This window comes from Ixodes scapularis, unplaced genomic scaffold (assembly GCF_016920785.2).
Source record: "Ixodes scapularis isolate PalLabHiFi unplaced genomic scaffold, ASM1692078v2 PGA_scaffold8__174_contigs__length_109621045, whole genome shotgun sequence".
Lineage (NCBI taxonomy): Eukaryota > Metazoa > Arthropoda > Arachnida > Ixodida > Ixodidae > Ixodes > Ixodes scapularis.
The window spans coordinates 68,152,972-68,176,430 of NW_024609883.1; the positions used below are offsets into that span (position 1 = coordinate 68,152,972).

Consider the following 23,459-nt stretch of genomic DNA (forward strand, 5'->3'; position numbering starts at 1 on the left):
AAAAGAAAAGAAAGTTGCATCCGAGATGAGTGACCTAAGAGAGTATTAACAAAGATCAATATGGGAACTTACACATTCCACATGACCACAATAGGAAAAAAACAGACATGACCATCTAAAAAAGCAGTCATTACAATAGACCAGTAGAGTGCAACCTACTGACTGCAAATAATCTCAACAAATGGCTAGTGTGCAGTCTGCACGGCCCAGTAAAATCCCAATAAAATTAATTTTACTGTTGCAGATATCTTATGAGATGCAACATAAGGGCTGAAACATCATCTTCTACCCACTGAACTTTTCAGGCTGTACACCAGAGACGCGAGAATGGAAGCGAACTTTATCCAAGTTTCTATTTACAAAACGGACATGCCAGCACAATCGAATTCGGCAAAACATTTTTAAAAACCGTGCACGACACTCTGGAGTGCAAAAATTAAAATCACCAACACGCGAGAGAGTTCTGTACAATGTTTCACAAACACTTCGGAGGTGCGCTACACTTTCGATAACAGAAAGAAAGATTGAGTCGAGCTGCTGAACAAGTGTGAAAGCTGCGCTTGATGGCACAGTCAAGTTGCCGAAGAGCTTGCCTGGGACGTGGTACGCTTTCAGCATCATAAAAAACTGATGTGGCTCATCAAGGTTACTGTGCTCATCTCTAAGCAAGTCAGGACAACAACAACCTTCTGCAGCCTTCTCAGTAAACATTTTAGCAATGAAGCCAGCAACATAATAAGTAGCAGAGTTGTCAATAACATGGGACTCCTCATGGGCTGCCAACTCGGTGATGTTTTCCAAAGATGGAAAGTCGTCCTGTGGGACATGCTGCACAACATCCACGAGTGACTCGCTACTAAGTGAAAATGGAGACAACTCCTGGAGGAGGTCCGTCTCATCCTCCTCGACATTTCCCTTCGGTGACAGTGTGAGGAGCTTCTGAATCTCAATGTGTTTCAGGCCAGATATGAACTGAGGCACATTGGGATTCGAGTTGCATCCCTGCTTTTGTCTTATGTGTCCAAACATCTGTTCAAGTGGGTCTTGTTGAAGTTGACGCGTGAGGAGAAACTCAAAGTCGTAATTCTGGGAAACATCTTCCCACAGCAGCAAGACGGCTTTGATCGTAATTTGCCACCCGATGATAGTGTGTGGCTGACGTTTGCCTTCGAACTTCCAAGACGCAATCCTGGAAGCTGTTTTCCGAGAAATTCAACTAAATCCGGCTGCCCTTTTCGAATAGCATGGCGCAACTTTTGCTCCGTTTTCTTTGGACTGTAGCTATTCAAGCAATCAAACAGCTTGTCCATGCGGTCACAAAAATAAGCAGTTGACATGGCTGCTTCAGGCAGCTGTTTCGCATCGACAAGAGCTAAAAGCGCGACGCACACTGAAGCACTCAATACCTGGGTCGCCCGCTTAACCTTCATATTACTGAAAGGTTTCTGGTAGATATGTCTTTCAGTCAACTTTGGCGCCAACCGCAGTCGCATCTCATGTGTGGAGTGGTACAGTTTCACAATATCTGCCCAGTCTACAATCTCATTTTCGATATGAAGCCTGTGGGCCTGCTGGTTGTTCCGAGTTGTTTTCACTAAATGGGGAACGTCGTAAATGAAGTAAACGCGTTCACGTTTTACGAAAAAAAAGGGCTGCGCCACAGAGACACCAAGCTGGTTTGCTAAGCTTACATTGGAAGCCCCTTGGTCACAAATTACAGCTTTAACTGTAATTCCAATGTCATGCAACTGCTCAGTGAGCGAGATCAACAAGTTCCGGATTACGGTAGATGGCGTAGACGTGTGCCCAATTGTATAAGCGACTGGTTGAACCCATCTCCGGGAAACTCCGGAAAGGAGGATAACCAGGGCTCTGTCGGCAATCGTTGAGGTTCGTTCGTAGCCATCATCCGTAAATCCATGAACAACATCTTGTGACACGTCATATGACAAGTTTTTTTTTAACACTATCTCATCGAAGATGAGAGTGCAGACGCGATCGCGCTTACTCCATGATTGTGTTTTTGTAAAAATGGATGACATAATGCCTGGTATAATTCCAGGTGCCATTTTGACATCCGACAGCCATCTTCTTAGTGTGCGCTGAGTAGGAAGAGTGAGATAACGAGACAAAAAACGGTATACCCGCGGCCCACGGAAGTTGAGATGAAGAGAAAACTTTTTCAACCATAACGGGAATCGTTTTCCCTTGCCCTTGGATTTCAATTTAACATGGCTTGACAGTAGGTGAAATACCTCGTCTGTCACGTGAGGGCGAATGATGTTGAGAGCTTCCGCAGCCGATCGAGGCATATTCTTCTCTTGCTTGCGCAGCCTTGCGATGGTCTTCCGGTACTTTGAAACCTTGGCCTGGAGACGCCTTATGATGTCCTTAGGTCTCGGCGCAGAACTGCGCAGAGGAGGCGTAGAAGTACCTGAAACGGGTAAAAAATAAAAATAACGAAATCAGAGCAGGTAAGCAGTTCTCCTTATAACCAGCATAGCCAACATTACCTTACAGTGACATAATCTGCAAGTAGATAATATGCCCCTAAACTACAGACAATTAGAAATCGTGGGAAACTGGGCTTTTGAAGCTATGTTTGCTAAATTTACATATTTCCACTGTATGCCTTGACAATACAGTACGTAAGGTATATTACAGGTTTTGCATGAAAAGCCCATCACCGGAAAAGTAGACAAACTAATACCCACCTTAACATGCATGAATTTTAGTTATATGAGTAGTAGCATATGGGCACAGGTGAACAAAAGAAATGGGACACTTACAAGCTCCAACTGGTTCAGAGGAGGACCATGTGGACGGTGTCACCGGTCGGAAATCCAAGGGCCAGCTGCATGATGGGGCTGTAGCCTCCGTGGAGTCCGCGCCGCACGGTGAGGCTGTCGCTTCCATGGAGTCTGGAAAAATGTGTCTATTAGACCCAGGCTGTTGTTTCCAACACAAGTCCTTCCTCACCATGGGCAGCGGTTGAAGGTTCTTCGGGCCGGAAGCTGGAGGCTGTAGCCTCCATGGGGTCTGCGCCGCACGGTGGGGTTGTCGGTCCCATGGAGTCTGGAAATATTTGCCTATTAGAGGCAGGCTGTTGTTTCCAAAACAAGTCCTTCCTCACCATGGGCAGCGGTTGAGGGTTCTTTGGGCCGGAAGCTGGAGGCTGCACCGCATGATGGGGCTGAAGCCTCTATGGGGTCTACGCCGCACGGTGGGGGTGTCGCTTCCATGGAGTCTGGAAAAATTTGTCTATTAGACCCAGGCTGTTGTTTCCAACACAAGTCCTTCCTCACCATGGGCAGCGGTTGAGGGTTCTTCGGGCCGGAAGCTGGAGGCTGTAGCCTCCATGGGGTCTGCGCCGCACGGTGGGGTTGTCGCTTCCATAAAGTCTGGAAGAGTTTCGTCTATTAGAAGTTAGGTTGTAAAGCCGTAGAAGCAATATTGTGTTTAAATAAAGTTTTACACAAGTAATATACTTTTCGCATATGGATAGTTAAATAAATCTTTACCTTTAGCTCTCTCAGCATCTGAATATGTCGATGGGCGAACTGAAGGCACAGCGGTTTTCATTAGCTTTGTTCGCCCAGGGTCCATGAAGTCACGCGCTGTGAAGTGACTGCTGCAGACGAAATACTTCGCATGCAGCTCACTGGACGATTTTTGCAGAAGGTCGTCTCTTTTGGCATACCTCAGCCATGCCTTTGACCTGGAAGATGTAGTGAACTTCATTATTCTTTAGTTTTGTTAAAAATAAAATATTTGACCATAAAGGCCCGTTCACACTCTTGCAACCGAGTACGACCGAGAGAAACTTCTTAGTACCAGGCGCGCTGCTGCGGAGCTGGTCCTAAGAAGTCGTAAGAGGATTAAAAACCGGTCTTGTCTCTCTCGGTCGTACTCGGTTGCAAGAGTGTGAACGGCGCTTAATGGTTTAGATATTGTGGTTTCACATGGAGGTCATAAGCAAACTAATAGTGCTTCAGAAGGTTGTAGTTATTTATTGACTGCACAGATACACAATTTTGCTGACTGGTTAAAAGGTGCGCAATGCTATTTGCTATAAAAAGAAGTGCAACTTTTTTGGGAGTTTGGTAGTTTTATACCAGTGCTGACAATGGGCATCAGCTAGTTTTAGTGCCTTGCTCATTTATAGAAACATTAAAAAAGTTAATCTCAATAAAAAACAAATAAAAAAAAACGAGTTGTGCTTTCCTTGCATGTCATGTTAATTCAGCACGTAGCAACGAATTTGTAATGCAGTCTGCCTTGCAGAGCTGGGAAGCTAGTCCACCACAATCCGGTTATCATGGAACGGAATGTTTTTTAAACTAAATTTAGTACTAACAGAAGTAAAGTTTTGATTAAGTAAGTTTTAATTAAACATTCAGCTTTCTCTCCGGTTTTCATTAGAACTATGCGTCCAGTACGTTGTTAAAACAAAGGACAACCTGTCGTCTCGTGGAACTCGGAAGAACTTTGTTCCTGGCTTCTTGCGCGTTCTCCCATTGTTTCCGCACCAGGCTACGCAACAGTAGCTGCCGTAGCCAAACATCCTGGCGGCATCAGCTGGGAAACGAAAATAGCACAAGTCAATTTGAGATTACGCGAATTTGGTGCCTTCATTTCATAGCAATTCGGGAACCAAAATTGTTAAAGCGACAACAAAGAGTGGTGATAAAGAAAAGCCTTCACGGTATTGTCACCTTCCATTTCTTTGTATTTTCCTCGTGAGCGCGCTTTGCCTAGGATGGCCTCAACCTAAGCAAAGCGCGCATGAAGGCTACCTGTACCCCCTGCGGTACCTACCCTGCTTCATACATGGCGCCAGGTACAACGCTGTCATAGCTGCTGGCGCAAAAGCCACGAGCTCGCGTTACCAGCATTGACAGCGATGCACATGAGGTATGAAATTGAGTATGCCTTGAGTGCCTTAACTGGCGCTCTCGCTGCACGAGCGCACTCGTGCACGTGCAACTGCCGAGGCTTCATCCAGAGCAATTAGCTCGCGCTTTAGCCCGTGCATCCAACTATAGCCAAAAGCAAGCAAAATACGGTGTCAGTAAAACGACTCACCTTTCTAACAACGAAAGAATGTCGAGAAGCCCGCACGAGCCACTCAAGTGCAGCCCAACCGACCTTTCGAGCGACGTGACCGGAAAGCTACCGTCCGCCGAGCCGACGGCCCCAAAGCCATCCACTGAGCCGCAGCCAAAGCCGCAGCTGTCCAAATTGTTTTTAAAAGTATTTGGAACTGCTATTAATTTTGAAATGTTAGGTTATAGAGTGGAGTTATTTATCAAGGGTGAAAATATGATAAATGTCTAAATTAGGTGTGTGACTGCAGTGCCACTGAACGGTCGTCGTAGTCCCTAGCTCGTGGGCCGCGAATCGGCTCGAGTGTCCCCTCTTTTCGTTTACTGTGTTACTCTATGGGTCAGTGTTGTACCATAGCCTCCTTTATACTGACAAAGCCTGGCAGATCGCCACGAGACGCGGCCGCCGAAAGTGAAATGGTAGAGCGGCAGACAACAGATGAGAGGAGAGCCATGTAATGGGCGCCCCGCTGCGGCGAGACGCTGAAACACACTTCTTCCGAGCGATGGAATGTCCGCTCATGGTTCCTCGCGTTTCTCGCACTACCGCTTCTTTTCTCGTCGGGTTTGACAACCATGTTTCGGGTCCTCGCCACTGCAAAGCCTGTGCGCTGAATACCTGGTTCCCCGAGAAATGCTCTCTGGTACCAGATCCCCGCGCTCCAAATCTGCGACCGGGCACTCTATGGCTCCGTCGTCGAACTGCCAGGCCTTGTGAGTATACAGGAGACTATGGTTGTACGTATCACTACCTGGAAAGCGTTGCTTTTGGAGGAATATAAGACCGCCATTGTTACCTTCCCCATAGCGACACTGGAAAATGTCAACTTGAACGACCGTTTTTTTTTAGATAATAGGAAGTTTCAGGGAACCGTTTTTGCTCATCCGATACGGTACAAACTGCCCATGGGAGAGCCTCCTGCGGTTGCGCATGGGCAGTTCGTATCGGATTGCCTATCGTACCGTATCGGGGGTGCAAAAACGGTTCATTAAAACTTTCTAATGACGTTTAACTTCTCTGACATATTTTAAGCCCCTACCTCAGGCATCCGTGATCGAAGTACCGTATTTTCCGGGCTATAGTCCGCACCGGGTGTAAAGTCCGCAGGGGCCAATCCAGGTCGAAAACAAAAGTTATTGCTTCGATAGTCCGCTCCTGAGAATGCACCGGGGAGTCGACAGGAACACCTTCTCACACACGGCACACCCTGACACATGTCTGCTTTCTTAGTACACAAAGAAGCTTCTGTTATACATAAAGCATCATTAACATACTCTTTCATTCACAAATTCCGTCACTTCTCGTCACGATGAAGGATCTTGAAAAACAAAATTCCCATATAGTCCGCCCGCGTAGATAGTCCGCAGAGCCAAAAATTTCCACTTTTAAACATGTATATAGTCCGCGGACTAGAGCCCGGAAAATACGGTAATCTAATTACCAATAGTGCAATTTAGTTTACAGAAGCATACGGACAGCCGTGGACATATTTGCAATGCACAATTTATTTTGTTCAAGTTCACTTTGTTAAAACTAGAATGCTCAATCATGGAATAATTATAGTTAAACTTCAGAATGCGTAACGCGAAGATATCGACATGCGTCCACATTTTGAATGAATAGAAACTAAAATAAAAAAAAAAAAAAAAAGAGGCCTGGAATTGGCGGAAATAGTGGTTCCGTTCTTTTATCGTGACGGCCGTTATCGGTGAGTTTTAGTAGATCGTTCCGAGGATTCTGATAACGATACCCGATACTCTGCTGACGCCTTTGCACATCCGTGGTGTCGTCGTGGGGCATGTATACTTTCAACTGTGTGCAGACAGTTGCACATGAACGTGAACATGTGTTGAACTTGTGGGCAGACAGAAAAACACCTCAGTGTTCACAGACTCTTATTTTTACCGATATATTGACAGCGTGACCGCGAATTTACGTGCATCACGCAGTAGTGATACACGATCCCGCACTCTGGTACAATGCTTATGTACATCGAAACGGGATAAAAATGAACAATAGAGGATGCATGGACCGTGTAGATTGCACAAGAAGCATTTTTACAGTCCGACTTTGTTTTCACCGAAAAGGTTGCGTCGACTTTGTCCTGTCGCCAAGCAACGTGCGAACAATAATAATAAGAGAATGGAAATACAAAAAAAAAAGAAGATACATCTGGCAGGATTCTAATAGCTGTTGCAACTGCTCGGTATGCGGCTACGCTACCGTGACTGTAACGCTTGACTCGCGAAAGGGACGTCCTTTCCCAGATTACGTGCGGTGCACACTGCAGAAAGAAACGTCGGTTAATATCGCGGCTTTCTCCGTTCAGCGACATCATCGTTCTTGGTGTTTCTGCGGACGCTGCATGATACGATGTTTTCAACTTATCGTTGGCAACACACCCGCAAGAATTCGTTTAAAACTATACAGAGAGCAAGTCGTCTGCTTCTTGCGCAGGAGTTGAATTGACGTCAGAACGATGCCGAGCTCTGATTGGCTTTGATTGAAAAGATGGTGGGTAGACCTCAATGATAGATGCCTCGAAGTCTACCCACTCTTTCTTTTTCAATCAGCCAATGAGAGCTCGTCGTTCTGACGTCACCGGAACTCCTGCGCAGGAAGCAGACGACTTGCTCTCCGTATAGTCGCGGTCAAACCGCTGATACAGCGTACAAAAGACACTCTGTAGACACTGTCTCGGGCGTGGTTTCTTCTGTTTGACGGTCTTGTCACATTGGCCACACAAACACTGTTGGCAGACATGTTCGAAGCAGACGTCTTTGTGAAGCAGACATGCTTCAACACTTGATACCTGTTCGCAAATAGTTCTGTCATCGTGTCTGCAGCTAACACTTTTTTTTTTTAATGGGGGGGGGGGGGGGGGGGGGTTGGGTAGCGTGACTGCGACAAGATTCCATGCGTCTCACTCAGCCAGAAAAAGAAATAAGATGCATTGAGTTTGGATAGTGTATATACTGTATACTGTGCCAGTGGGTAACCGACTCTTGCCCTTTAGCCAACGGCAATCACTGGACGCATCAGGTATAAGCAACGGGGATGGCATATCAAGAGTGTCGAGTACTTTTGCGCGAGGTCAGAGCGCGGCTCGTTTTGCGCCGGAAAAAGGGCTATTACTTGATGACGAATCTGCTTGTAATACGAATACATAGTCTTTCCGTGCGTGAAACGTCGGAAGAAAAAAAGAACACGTAGTCCCATCGAGCAACATTGGCAGTCGGCATTTCTCGAACCTGTCCAATGCATGCTCGGAGTGCGTGCCCAAGTAATGGCGGGCTCAGATCATTGGTTGGTGAAGCAGCTACTAGGTGTCGCGCCCTCTCAAAATAGTCCAATATTAAAAAATAAATATATAAATAAATAAATGTATATATATATATCTACATATCTCTCTCTCTCTCTCTCTCTCTATATATATATATATATATATATATGTGTGTATATATATATATATACATACATACATACATACATACATACAGGTTTTTTTTATTCTTTCAGATTTGTTTAAAAAAACCATGAAAGTTGCAGTTATGTGGTTTGTGCAGGTGAGTTATACGGCCAGGGGAACATAGTATAGGAAGATAGTCGCAACTATCGGTCCACTAATTAAGTAAAATTTGTTAATTAACTTTTTAAGTAGTACAAATAGACGTATAGTTCCAATTAAAAACTTGCTGAGCATCATCGAAAACCACTAAATGAACTCTTTTTAGAAGGATATAACGCCGGGGCTGCATCTTACGGCGTTCTGTAAAACCTCTTCATTTGGACGCGTTTCTAGAATTCGGTTTTTTATCGGAACGCATCTTTGCGCCCGCCGTCCTGCTCCCCGGTGGTCGCGGCGCGAAGTCACCTCCTCGCCTCCCCCGTGGAATGGAGGGAAGTAGGCCGCACGTGGGTTGCGCGTCTCAGTCACTGTGGAGCAGGACAGCGGGGGCAGAGATGCACTCCCATAAGAAACCGAAATCTAGAAACGCATCCAAATGGAGTGTTTTTACAGAACGCCCTAAAATGCTGCCTTGGCGTTATAACCTTCTAAAAATAGTTGATGTAGTAGTTTTCAATGATGCTCAGCAAGTTTCTAACTGGTACTACAGGGTGTCACAAAAAAAAAATATTTTTTTTCTTTTTTTAGCGTAAAGAATAAACTAGGCTCGCCGAACGCTCATTCTCCGCCCAAAGGTAGCGCTAGAGGTCACAACCCGATGCCAAAGTTTCAGCCCGATCAGATATCTTATTCAAAAGTTATGATTTTCTGGAAATTTCAATGGGAAAATGGCGGCCGACGGAGTTTTCAAATAGGTGGGGCTCTATGGCACCAGAAACCGAAAACGGGCAAAAATGGCTCCATTTTCCCATTGACATTTTCAGAAAATCAATTATAACTTTTGAATAAGGTATCGGATCAGGCTGAGACTTTGGTACCTGGTTGGGACCTCTAGCGCTACCTTTGGGCGGAGAATGAGGGTTCAGCGATGCCCAGTTTAATTTTGCGGTAAAACAAAAAAATCCTGTACATTTTTTTGTGACATCATGCATATATCTCTTTGAACTAATTAAAAAGTCCATTAACAAATTTTACTTAATTAGCTGACTGATAGATACGACTATCTCCCTATACTATGTCCCCCTGGCCGTATAACTCACCTGCGCAAACCGCGTAAGTGTAGCTTTTAAGGCTTTTTTACAGCGGAGCTGTTAACGGCTAGGTTCCCCAGGATTGTGTCCGGTATGTCGACACAAATCTAACGTGGACAGCTACCGCCACCTATGAGCGACGGCGGCAAGCACACAACCAGTATAGTTTCCGCCGTCGCTCGTAGATGGCGGCAATCTTTCCAGCTATAATAGAAAAATGGATAGTTCGGCGCGTTGGTGGGAATTCATCGTAGGAAACAGCGCGAAAAACAGACGACGACGAAGAAGCACACAGTGTATCGAGCACAGCTCCGCTGGTCTTCCTTCTTCACGAGAGTGGAAAGGCTGAACCATAGAGTTATTATAATGTACGCTAGAAGTTCAACTGGCGCTAGTGTGCTGTTGCAAATTAAAGCAGACAGCAAGCAGTCCAAAATTGACTTCCGGTAATGCATTTCTACGAAAAAAAGCGAGTGCATTTCCTCCCTGCGCTCGGTTATAAGAGCAAATATCACGAATTATTCGTACCTACTAGGCACATTGGAGCATTTCCCAGACACGCAGATGAAATAATTGGTCAGTTACGGCGTTTTTATTTCAAATTCGTGGCATGAAAAACAGTGCTAAAACCGCTTCGTACGTGTATTTATGTGCACTATCGGACACTGTTAGCGCGAACACGGCGTCGGCGCTTTCCAGCATGGGGGTATACGTGCCAAACGAGCGAAGGACATGTGGAAAACCAAGAGAGACGGCAAGAACTACGCAGTATAACACTGGATCAGTAACTCCTTGTGCTTGCAGACGATCAAAATAAATTGAAAGTCGCGTAATATACTCCGATTTGCAATAAATAAGTACTACTTTATTCTTTCTGCTCATGTTAGCTGTGTTCAAATCATCACCTGCACGCTCCAAATCTTTGTAAATAGGGGGAAGCCAGAGAACAGGTGCGCGATAAAAACTACCCAACATAGGAAATAATCAGAAAATGCCCCTTTCGTAGCCCACGTACTTTATTCTTTACGTTTCCAAAGTTTTTTTTAACCACTCGTAAAGACGCACGACGGGGGCATTTTTCATATAGTGAGAGGACAGGCATATTAGCAATATGTAAGCACCAACGGAATGCTGGCGAACTTTGAACACACTCTACATTCCTTTCGATTGTTATTTTGCTTGGAATCGTCGCTCGTTTCTACATACCTGCCATCAAACGGAGGTTTGGGCCTGAAATATAGCGAAGTTTAACATCGTTCAGTGGTAAAGGGAAAATGCTGTAACTAAAGAAATTACACTTTCACAATATTAATAAAGGTACATACTACCCGGTACAACCGAAATAACAAAAGTTATTCATGTTATTTTCCGGCGACAAGACAATATTCACGCGCGTTTTCCCATAGGAATACACCGGAAGACTGGAAAAGTAGACTGCATGCTGTCTGCTTCAATTTGCAATCGGAAGTCCTGTAGACACTAGCGCCAGCTGAGCCTCTAGCGTTTATTATAATAACTCTATGGGCTGAACGTTTTAATTAAAGAGATTGTATAAATTTTTAAACAAATCTGAAAGAAAAAATATCCCGTATATATATATATATATGTGTGTGTGTCCCTGTGTGTGCAAGACACAGAACTTTGCTAAATTCTAAGCATGCTGATCGCGACAGACGTTTTATGCCGTTCCCCGTAATTTTAAGGCAGCGCGATGATACTTGTAGGAATATTCAACTTTGCGTTTTTTTTTGTTGATTATTTCAGTGTTTGTGATCTTTATAACGATATATTGCATTTCTTCAAATGGTCCATTCCCTTATGCAGTTCCCCGCTTAAAGTCTCCATGATAACGGCTGATGTTTATCATCCACCTTTTATCGTTACTTTATGCGGTTTGTTGAAAGCTACAGCTTGTCATATGCATATCTATTTCTCCTTTAGCAACGGTGATTATTTCGGCCTCTAAGTTTGATCAAGATTATTACCAATCGCCCATTTTAATGGATTCGTCTGTAGATAGAGCGGCGAAATCGTTTACTGCAGTAGTAAAACAAGGAACCTACAGAATTATTCAAAAGCGAGGATAAGAAAGCCGGAAAGTATCCTTCATGGTATTCTAAAGATATGATTTACTATATGCACAAAAAAGCGCACTGTCACAAACTGTATAAACGAATGGGATCGCAATTCGGGTACGCTAAGTATATATCTATCCTGCTCTTGTGAAAACGTTGTTTAAACATGATGAGCGTGTACATTAAGAAGCAGTGGACGGTACCTTGTAATAACCAGATAAATTTTGGAAATTAGCTGGACTGCACAAAAGAGATAGTGTACCGGGTATCTGCTTAAGAAATGACTCGGAATATTTTTCTAACCGGAAGGATGTGGCAAACTTGTCTTCAGAGGCCACTTTCGTGGCTGTTATTCTTCAGCCACGCCTAAATATATTAAATTTGGTGATGATTCTGTCGCACCTGACATCTTTACATTATATAGAGTGTGGGTCGCTACCTGATCGACGCCCGATCGGGACGTGCCTCGCTCACTCCCCAAGAAGTCACCCACGCAGTGCGTGTTCAAAAGAGTTTACTCAAACTCACGTCGTCTGCGAGCCGCTCGTCGCTGTCGTCCCAATGACCTCCCTGACCGGTCCCTTTCGAAGTCGGCAGCCCAAGACCCCTTCCTTTGTCTCCGTTCTCCTTTTAAGACCTTCCCAAGTCCTTGTCCCGCCGACCGTCCAATCGGGAACCTTGCTGCGACCGACCCTCCGACGTCAGCGCTGGGTGAGAGGGCGCTTGCCCCATTCCTCCCGGAGAGCTCGGACGTTCCGCGACAGGACGGCGACGGAAAACGGGAAGGTCACGGGGAACGAAGGAGCGCCCGGCAGCACGGCGGCAGGGACCGGCGAGGTCACGGAGCGCGGAGGAGCCAGGGAGAGGGTCCCCACAAGAGTCACTGTTAGCGAAATCAGGGAGGCTCTAAATAAGTTAAAGCTGAAATCGACATCGGGAAACATGTTGTTCTTCACTTTATCGTCAAGGGTTGCTCAAATGTATTCGCACCCATCCTTGAGTATATATATGATATTTCATTATCTAAGGGTATATTTTCATCGATGTGGAAAGAGTCCGTTTTTGTTTCTATTTATAAGGCGGGAGATGCTTGAAACGTTGGTAACTACCGCCCCGTATCCTTGTTTCTCTAACGTTTTTTTTAATACTTGTGCATAAACGTGCTTATTTTTACTTAGAACAATGGATTACTGTCGGTCAGCTTGGGTTATTAAGGGACGTTCAGCTGAGACCAATCTTTGTAACTTTCTTGACTATTTGGTACCTTATGTTTGCAATCCAGGTCAAGTTGATGCTCTTTATCTTGACCTTTCGAAAGCGTTCGATAAGGTGAATTATACCTTGCTATTGATTAAGTTGTCACAAATACGGATTTCCCATATTTTCTTAAGGTGGTTTGAAAGCTACTTGACCGATCGTCGCCGTATGGTGCGTATTTTACACTCGACATCTGGTCTTTTTTTCCGTGGTCAGGAGTACCACAAGGCTCTAATCTGGAGCCACAACTCTTTTTGGGTTTTGTCGATGATACAGCCACTTGTGCCGTCAATTCAAGGGGGTTGTTATCCGCTGATCATATCAAGCGCTTTATCAGTAACAGCTCTATTGATAATTGCTAACTTCTACAAAGCGATGCCTTACGTATTCTAACCTGGTGCTCGGAAAATTGCTTGGTGATTTATCCTTGTAAAACGAAGGTCTTGTCTTTCAGTTAAAAACGCGAAATTGTGCCTTATGTAGCAGGGCACAAGCTGTGTCATGCTAGTGAAAGAGCTCACCCAATCATGTACCGTAGAACGTCCTACGTCACACCGTTCCTCGCCTTGATAAAGGCGCACTTCGTAACAATAAACATTATTCATCACCCGACTGGCGGCCCGCTTACATGGTGGCAGCGGTGGGAAACAAGGCGAACTCACGTTTCCAATTTTTCCATCCGAGCCATGCGTCGCCTGAGGTGTCCAGGGGCTTCGGTGGCGGCAGCAGCGTTGACGGCAATAGGGGCATCGGCGGCGTTGACGGTTTCGACATCTCGACTGGGCACCGCTGCTTCCTTTAAAGAGGGGAGATGTAGCAGGGCACAAGCTGTGTCATGCTAGTGAAAGAGCTCACCCAATCATGTACCGTAGAACGTCCTACGTCACACCGTTCCTCGCCTTGATAAAGGCGCACTTCGTAACAATAAACATTATTCATCACCCGACTGGCGGCCCGCTTACACCTTATACATATTATCTTGATGGCAAGTGCATTGCACGAGGTTCAATGCTCTGTGAACTCAAAGTGTGCTTTGATAGTTCTTTTTCGTTTAGTTCTCATGTCACTGATATGGTCGATTCTGCAGTTCGAATGTCAGGAATGATTAATCGTTTAACTAGAAATTTAGCGAGTCATGCTTGCTTACTTCGTTTTTTTTCTCTTTTATCAGCTCAAGATTAGAGTTTGGCTCAATTGTTTCGAATTCACTTAGTGCATGCGATTCAGCGAAACTCGAATATGGTCAGCGGCGCCTTGTCCGTATATTTTGGGACAGATACTTGGGCAGAAGGCTTTTCTATAGTTATGAAGTTCTTTTTGCTAAATTCGGTCTGCAAGGTCTGTCGGCCAGAAGGCTGTATCGCGACACATTATTTTTGCACAAAATACTTCGCAGCGACATTGACTCTAAGCTTGTGTGCACTGTGAATTCAAAAGTACCCGCTCGTTCTAATAGGACTGCTCTTACTTTTTACCTTCACGATCAATAATGCAGACAACTGTGAATAGTTTTAGTCATGGGGTCCGAGACATTTCTGACAAATCCGTGAGTTTGAAAAGAAGCTTGCACGATATGGTTCTTTACCTTTAGTTGTGCATTTTTACTTCTTGCCGCATATAAGTGCACTGTCTCTAGTATATTCGTCACTTGTATTCGAGCATGTTTTTTATATGTATTACTTTTTAATATGCCACAGTACAGACATGTACTGGTTGCTTATGGGCACACCTTAAATACACTATGATTATGATTTATAGCTGCCTCACGATTGCCTCATATGTATCCCGGAAATTTTCAGATGACGTTATTCTGTTTGTAGATATAAGCGTGATATTAAACATTCCAAGCCGAAGCGTGGTCAAAAATAAGCAACGACTTGCGTTTTCTATGTTGCACGCCTCGTCCAGGTATAGTGTCGCCCGGACTCACAGAAACTAACGTGTTTCTGTGAGTCCGGCTAGTAGATAACTTTCTTCCTTTGATGCGCATCAGCGAGAGTTTATATTATAAAGAAACTCACCACTTCTCGAATTACGCGTATAACATACTTCTGATATAAATGTCTTTCTTCCTTTTTTTTCTCCTTTTTCAATCTTGCAGGTGCGCGGGACAGCCATGCTGCGCGATCTCCACAGGGTGCTGGCCACCATCGTTGCGTTCCTCTTCATTTCCATGATGGGAGTCGCCTACCGTTACAGGTGAACGAACACAGAACCTGCGAGGCAGAGCTGCATAACTTATAGAAAAGGGACACTAAAAGTGGTTTCTGAGATCGTCTATGTATCGTCCTAACTTATTTTAATCTACAGCCTCTAAGCATACATAAAAAACACAAGATTAGACTATTTATGCGTTCAATTTTCCTATTAAAACGGGAGCAAAGATCCCGACGCGCACATTATTAACGATACAGCGCAAAAACCAGAGGGCACAGCCAGAGGGCGCCGTCGGACGTGTGACATCACATCGCGAGCGATTGCGTCCGGGGTCGAGGAGGTGCCACCGGTATCATTCGGCCGTCGCTCAGTCGTTTCAGCTTACTTTGTCCATGACTGTGGGGAAAGTAAAAGTGAGGTGAATGAGCTTGATTCCAAAGCACTATACTGCAGTTAGCAAGTCTGCAAAATCATCCTGAGTATAGCATTCTTGTACGCGTTTAAACGGGTAGGACTGCAGAAGCTCTAGACACGCGATCAAACACAAAGTTGGAGCCACAGGCTCCCGGAGCGCGCCGATTGTATACTTCGGCATCAAAAGTGCGCCGGCGTCGTGCGCGAGAGTGCAGTCGGCGCCCCACTTAACTTTGGCCCCAACTTTGTGTTCGACGAGTCTAGAGCCTCAGGCAGCCAAGTCATAATACCATGTCAGCCTGTGAAGCCGTTTCCGTTAGCGTTCTTTGTTCCTCACAGCACGTACGCATGCGCAGCGCGGCGCGCGCAACGCTAACGCAAGCGAACAGCGCTTGCGTTTGCTCCCATACGCAACACTACAAATATCTATTGCATTTTGTTACCCTAGCGAGTAATCAGAATTGTTCTCTACGTTTTCTATTTCTACAGGTATCCTATGCAGGGTTCCAGTTTACAACATCCTGAATCTCTGGCGGCATGCAGACCAAAGACAGACATCGTGTTCCTCAAGACCCACAAGTGCGCCAGCTCCACGCTGATGAACATCTTTCTCCGTTACGGCATGAAGCACGACCTCAACTTCGTCTTGCCCAAGAGCACCTTCACTCACTACATCGGGCATCCAACCCCTTTTCGTCGATCCTTCATCGATGACATCACCAAGTACAACATGTCTTTCAACATACTCACGCACCATACTCGTTACGACGGCAACGAAATGCGGAAAGTCATGCCGCGCGACACCGTGTACGTGACGATCCTCAGGAGACCCGACAGCCTCTTCGAGTCCCTGTACTCTTACTGCCACCTGGCGAACTTGTACAAGAAAAATCTCAGCGCGTTTGTGGAGGACAAGAAGCTAACGCGTGCCCTTACGAGAAAGCGAGCTGTAGAGGGACGTGTGGGCTTCAACCAGATGTGTTTCGATCTCGGCTATACCGGCCTGTTGAAGTCCAATCCTAAACTAATAGTAAACTTTGTCAACACAATCGATAAAGCGTTTGATCTGGTGATGATGACTGAACGGCTGGACGAGTCACTCATCCTCCTGAAGCATCTGCTCTGTTGGAACACGTCGGACGTCGTGGCTTTCAAGATCAACGCTCGGTACGCCGAATACAAGGAGGCCCTTTCGCCAGAGGTCAAACAGAAGCTGAAGGAGCTGAACCACGCCGACCTGTTGCTCTATCGTCATTTTGAGAATGTGTTTGAACGAAAAGTGCGGGAGTTCGGTGTGGATCGGATGGCCACGGAGGTGCAAGAGCTGCAGCTGGCGCGGAAGGCGTACTACGCCAAATGCGTCGAGGCGGAAGGTTCCATGGAAGCCATGTCGGCTCAGCTCAAGCGGAAAGATGTTATAGCGTTCAAGTTGAAAAACAAGAGTGAGGAATGTCTTCACCTAACCATGAGTGAACTCGACTTCCATGAGCTGGTGAAAGAGAAACAGAATGCTAGAATTAGTCAGGTTCTACATTCCCGAATATCTCGGTAGGGACTTTCAGAAAACTGTTGAAGTGCCAGCTCGTCGAGAGTACCACAGCGAAAGGACCACTCTTTAAGTTATTAAGCCCAAGGACGGGGGCAAAGTGAATGGAGGAGCGAATGTGTGTACAGTTAATTTAGAAGCAGTTTTTAGTTTTTATATTTAGTTCAGTTTCTGTATCCTGCTCACAACTGCACCCAGAGTCTTACAAAAAAGAAAAGGCGAATGTATTTGTATAGGTAAACGAACTATTGTTGAAGGTTCCGGCTTCGGGCACACCATAGATAGCAAGATTGAGTGCTGGTTGTGTTAAAACGCCAGTGACGGAACTACGTCACTATTTTAGAGCAATTTACAACTCTATCTCAGCACGTTCAATACTGGACCTGGTATTTTCAAATGATGAAAAAAGAAAATCATTTTCTGAATGATCTGCTTTTTGTGGTGCATCACCACGTCGTTACGGAATGTTAGTGTTGCGCGAATATTCAAAATTTCGAATACCATCAAATAATACACTTTTAGATATTCGCTTCAAGAAGAAATGTGATATTCATGTTTGTCAAAGTTTTGACCGCGGCAAGTTAGGTCCCGTTGAGGGCGCTTCTTTCCGAACACAGGTGCACTGCAAAGAAGCAACAGCCGGAGACGCGGGATCTGCTGGTGTTGCTTTTCCGCAGTGCATCGGTGCTGGGTTAAAAGCTCACTTAACGGGGTAACCCGCAGCAATAAACACTTGGTATTGTATCGTATTGTAAGCGTTAAAATACATTTAAAACCAAGGAAAAAAGGAAGAGAATGAAAACCGGAACACTGTGGCCACTCGTTCTAATGGGGGCGTGCCAGTTTTAATCTAAGCAAAATGAAAAAAAAAGGAAGAGGAAAAGGTTTGATCAATTAAGAGATCTACAAATCAAAAAGATAGTCAGCGACACCTAGTCCAGCACTGTCATGTCTGCTGCCTCAATGGCAGCAAGCCATGCTACCTGTCACAGTCTTTGCGCCAAGTTGCGCACGCCGTACTGGAAACTGGAAAGAATATCAAGCATTAGAAGGGTACTCTGCCGATTTTCTGAGCTACCCCCACTAACTACATTTTCGGAATCACTGGCCTTTACTCTTTCCGGCATAGTATTTAGTATCGCGAAATTAAAAATATTGATTGTAAAATAGGCAAGTGAAAATGATGACAAAACCAACATTCGAATATACCCGCTCTTTTTAGTGCTTTGACGTCAAGGGAAAGCAGGCTAGCAGGTCGAGTGAGCAGTTTAAAATGGGCTACGCCGAGCATTTGTTTCGCGCTGCTACGCAGGTGCTGGAGCGAGTTTTCATAGCGTTCAACCTGGTAGCTGAGTTTGAGACGTCATCCTGCCCTCTTCTGTCCCTTCGACTTATGTCTTCATTTCTGCCCCAGTCTCAGGTTTATTCAACATGGCTAACATTCACCAGCTCGCCTGTACCCTTACTATAATATCTCTAACCGTTAAACTGCTTGTAATCAGTTAGGAGCGACGTCTACACTCTAAAGAGTAAACTCTGCCTTCCCTTTTTTATTGTTGCCGTAGAGAGTTTCACTTAAAAAAAAAAAAAAAAAAAAACACGGTGAGAAAAAAGTTGAAAATTCAAAAACTTCACAAAAAAATTCATTTTGGCCCAATATTTGGGTTCCTATTTCAGTGATGTTTGTTTGAGTGTTCAGCAAACTTTTAGGAAAATCGTGTACTACGAAGGTAAGCCACCAGCCAGATCGGTGTCTTCTAGGAATGTCAGGAGCAGCGCTAATATTTTTGTAGCAATGCCCCTGAGACCTGGCGGGAAAAGCAGGTGTGAAAGACTCTGTCTTGCTGCGCCTATTTGACGAAGTTCAAGGTGGAGTCTAGAACGCTGAGCGTCTAAAGTAGGGCAGTCACAAATGTTCTATATCGTCGGGAACTTTGCATATCTGAGAGTGTGGGCTGTCCATGCATATGATGCCGTAAAGCCAAGAGGCTTTAAAAGCTGAGCAGGTCCTGAGTCGGCGAAGAAGGGCTGCTTCTGGGCGACCGAGATTGGTGAGAACCGGTGGTGGTGGGGTTCCTCCGGCTACGCCTTGGTGCGGGTGTCTTTTTTTTGCGTCTCGTGTACAATGAGAAGCCTGGCCTCATTGATCTTCGGCACGTGGAGAGTGCTGTTGGTGAGTTCATGTGCCTGAGCTGCTATTCGGTCAGCTTTTTCATTGCCGTCGATTCCACAAAAAGATGGCAGGCACTGGAATGCTACAATCCAGCCTTTATTCTCTAAGGATTCGACTTTGAAAGCGATGATGTGAGGTGCGTCTTTCAGATTGCTGAGAATTTGCATTGCCGCTCTGGAATCAGTGAGCACAACCGCCCTTGGTGGGCTTGAAGGTCATGAAGGGTTTCGAGAGCAAGTTTTGCGATGGTGATGATAGATCAACACTTCAAAAGGATTGAATATTGAAATATAGTGCTTGTGAGAAAACCACACCCAAGCAGGATGGTTTCCGCGTGCACCTGGAACCCTAAGGTCGTCAAACAGATTTGGAGGCGATAGTTCGCGAAGCACGCCGATTGGACTTGGGCGTGTGGGAACCAGAACTAAGGTTTCACACATAAATATATTTACAAGTATTTACAAGCGGAAAGAGACTGGAGTTCTCATCGCCCGATGCCGCCACCGAGCCGTTCCGTTAGGGTCTCGAAAAACATCTGTCGCGCGTGTCTCGAGCTCAGCGCTTGCGCTTGCCGACCTCTTCGTCGTCTCTGTGGCACAACAACCACCGGCGAAAGAGAGCGCTGTGTCATCGTCACGCGAGACCAAGCGGGGCGCACCGCAAACTTCGGCCCCAACTTTGTGTTTGACGAGTTTAGGGCCCCTGGTGTATTTAAAAATTAACGAAAACTTTGTGAATGTTGATATCTACATTGGAGTAAAATTTCTAAAATGAAACAAGCTGTTCTGCAAGGGTATAAGGCTGAGGTGCCTTGACAACCTGCCTTCATCATTCGGGATTTTTTTTTTTTTTTAATTTTATATGTAAGAAAGTATTTAAGCATATAGCAAGATTTGTAGATTCACTCATGTAAATATAGCTGGGCATCTCTATAGGTATAATTTTATATTAAATTCGTCGCTTTTTTCCCATCTCCGAAGCCATCATACTTTCTGTGGCCACGGTAAATGAGTATAGTTAGATTACCATTAGTTAACAAATGGACAAGTGGGAGCTTAGGAATAAACTTCTTGAGTTAAACTGGGTTTTCGTTTAAGCATGGTGCAACACTAGTGAAAGCACTTTTCGCACATGACTGCAATATGTGCTGAGATCCTGCACAGTCTACAACAGTATGAAATGCCGATTTGACTAGACGGTTTTAGGTGGTTGTGTACTATTCATTTTGGTCAGGCCCACGTTGCCGGGGACGATGCTGTAAATTAACCTTCGTTCTATTGTCTCTCCCAAAATAAAGTGCCTTTGGCGAACGTGTACGTAGCACTTTCGCATAAAATTCCTCGGCAAATGGAAGTTTCATCTTGTGGAAGACCGTTTTTTTTTATTGATATGCTATTTATTTTTGCTAAAACACCATTGCAGAACGGGGGACTAAAACTCGAATGCCATTCACAATGAATGACATTTGTGTGATCGGCGAATCAGCTCGCAATCTGTCGCGCGTAGAGTCCGCCACGCCCGGAGTGTCGCGCGCTGATTGGCCGTCCGCTCAAATGTCATCCGTTGTAAATGGCATTCGAGTTGCCCGTGTGGCACGGGTATTACTTTCCGTTGGCTAAATGAATGGACAACGCAATACACCTAATCTGACCACGGGTTCGGCGCAGGCGTGACGCCGTCAAAACTTTGGTTCACAGGAGGCAGGCGGCAGCACCGTGGGCGTGCAGTGCACAAGACGGCGCGTGCCGATCTCAGTAAGAACTTTCACTAGTCAGTTTAGAAACGCCACAAATGACACATGCATCGAGGAAACTTTCGTCTTTCTGCACGTGCGACAACCTCGCTGCAGCTTTGCGCGTGCAGGGCACGAGACGGCACAAGCACACCTGCCTGCCTCCTGTGAACCAAACCATAGCCTCCTTTAGCGTGCCTTCATGTGCGCCTTGCTTAGGGTGGTGGCATCTTGCCATTTTGTCCCACACGCTTGTTTTTATTTTTTTGTTCAGATGCACGTGAGAGAGCGTGTCCCTGCACGTGTTTGTGGCGCTAACTGTGCTATGGCGACATTTTGTTTTCGCCGATTTGTTTGTATTTTTTCCGTGAGTGCCTGCTGTCGACATCGGGTGCTACAAAGGATGGCATCACCCTAAACAGAAGGACATTGAGGCACCCTATACTCCGCGACATATTTTCTTGGCAATGCAGTGGAAGGTACAGGCCCGCGTCCCCTCTCCCATTTTGAGTGTGCGCGGGCTCTCCTCCTTTCCCTGGAAATGGGGAGAGGAGGAGAGCCTGCGTACACTCAAAATGGGAGAAGGAACGCGGGCCTGTACCTTCCACTGCATTACCAAGAAAAGTTGTCGCGGAGTATAGCCTCCTTTATACTCGCAAAACCTGGCAGTGCGACGACGGAGCCATAGAGTGCCCGGTCGCAGATTTGGAGCGCGAAGATCTGGTAGCACAAAGTATTTCTCGGGGAACCTGGACGTCAGCGCACAGCTTTTGCGGTGGCGAGGACCCGAAACATGGATTTTGGGGTGTTTTTACAAGAAAAACGGGTTACAGAAATCAGCCCGGCTGGAACACGGCTGCATGCTATCGCTCGGGTCAAGCACTCCACGCGACAGTCTCGCGCGCACGCTGCACATCATGGCACGAGCTACTGCAACACAAATAACATTTCTTCTGGCGTAATTAAAGAAACCAAAGGCAAAACAGCCCTGATCACACTGTCGAAACGTTGTGCGTCGTATCTGTCTGGAGGACGACGATGTATTGTGGGGTAGCGCTGTTGCGCAGCGTTATTGTCGGTTGCCGTCTGTGGGGTGGTTGCAAACTCACTGACCCCAGGCTCGTCAACGCAGTTTTCTGGATCCCTCAGGTCGGGCAGGAATTTGTCTGTTGTGCCTTGCATCGCGATGGTGAAGCATCTGGTCATGGTGATGGCGCCAGATATATGTGCCCCGAGCCGTTGTGACTCGAACTTGGAACGACACTGGCCCAAATTGCTTCAGAATAGTTCCGGGAGCCCATTTTTCGGAGCCTCCATAGTTCCTCACGAGAACATCGTCGTTCACACTACAAATCCTTGTTCGTGCCTTTCACCGCGAGGTCTGGACGAACTGACTGTTGATGTCCTACTCTTCCCCTAACGGAAGGCTTGATGGCATCGAGTCGTGTGCGAATTCGACTGTCTAAGAAGAAACTGGCGGGTGTTTCTTTTCTCGTGTGAGGGATATTGCAGTAGTTCAGAAGAAACGTTTGTACTGTCAAATCTAGCGAGTCCTGTGGTCGTCCCTTTCGGAGAGCATACTTCAATGCCTGGACAAACCTCTCCGCGAGGCCATTAGTACTTGGATGATAGGCCGCGCTCAAGATGTGACGACCTCCTAGATTCTTGATAAAAGTCTTCAATACTGTGGAGACGAACTGGGGACCGTTGTCTCTAACAATGGTCTCAGGCACGCCAAAACGGCGAAACAAGTTTTGAAGACGTAGGATCGTATGTTGTGATGTCGTCTTGTCCATCACATAGACCTCGGGCCACTTTGAGTGTGCTTCTACGGCGACCAAAGACATCTTCCCCTTGATTGGACCCGCAAAATCCAAGTGCACCCTTTGCCAGGGCGATGTCGGCCACGCCCAAGTGTGGAGGGGTCCGGGGACTGGCTCGTTCCCCTGTTGATAGCATTCTTGACATGTCTTCACTTGCTCATCCTGGTCATTGTTAATTGATGGCCACCAGATATAGCTCCTGGTTAGTTCTTTGCTTTTGACAATACCTGGATGACCATGATGTATCTCCTCAAGCAAGATAGTACGCAGTTTTTGTGGTACGACTACCCTGATACCATACATCAGACACCCTTGATGCACAGTGAGCTCCAGAGGTGTGTCAAAGGGAAGGGTTCATTTTCTTGTCATTTATGGACGATAGCCAGCCCACGCTTGTCAAGTCGAGTACTTTGCTCAACAAAGGGCCGTGGCGTGTGGCACGAGCAATGCCACAGCTGGTGACACGTAGTGTATCTAGACGCAGTGAATAGAAAGCTTCGTTTACTTTGGTAGATTC

General features: G+C 45.9%; 2 protein-coding genes across 3 annotated transcripts in view; one reads left to right on the forward strand and one right to left on the reverse strand.

Annotated features, from left to right (window-relative positions):
- Positions 1-17,639, forward strand: part of LOC115328225 (galactosylceramide sulfotransferase) — a 94,933-nt gene extending 77,294 nt beyond the window's left edge. For both annotated transcript variants that reach the window (XM_040222069.3, XM_042286645.1), the window contains exons 2-3: positions 15,199-15,296; positions 16,158-17,639. In XM_040222069.3, coding sequence (XP_040078003.2) covers positions 15,214-15,296; positions 16,158-17,220 — 1,146 coding nt within the window. In that variant the 5' untranslated portion in view covers positions 15,199-15,213 and the 3' untranslated portion in view covers positions 17,221-17,639. The remainder of the gene's footprint in view (positions 1-15,198; positions 15,297-16,157) is intronic.
- LOC115321961 lies at positions 2,005-4,832 on the reverse strand. The gene is made up of 7 exons (XM_042287019.1): positions 4,819-4,832; positions 3,522-3,718; positions 3,306-3,401; positions 3,134-3,247; positions 2,790-2,921; positions 2,149-2,434; positions 2,005-2,047 (listed from the first exon to the last, which is right to left on the reverse strand). Exons 1-7 carry the CDS (start codon positions 4,830-4,832, stop codon positions 2,005-2,007), a joined length of 882 nt encoding a protein of 293 aa, XP_042142953.1.
- Positions 17,640-23,459: the final 5,820 nt, after the last annotated feature.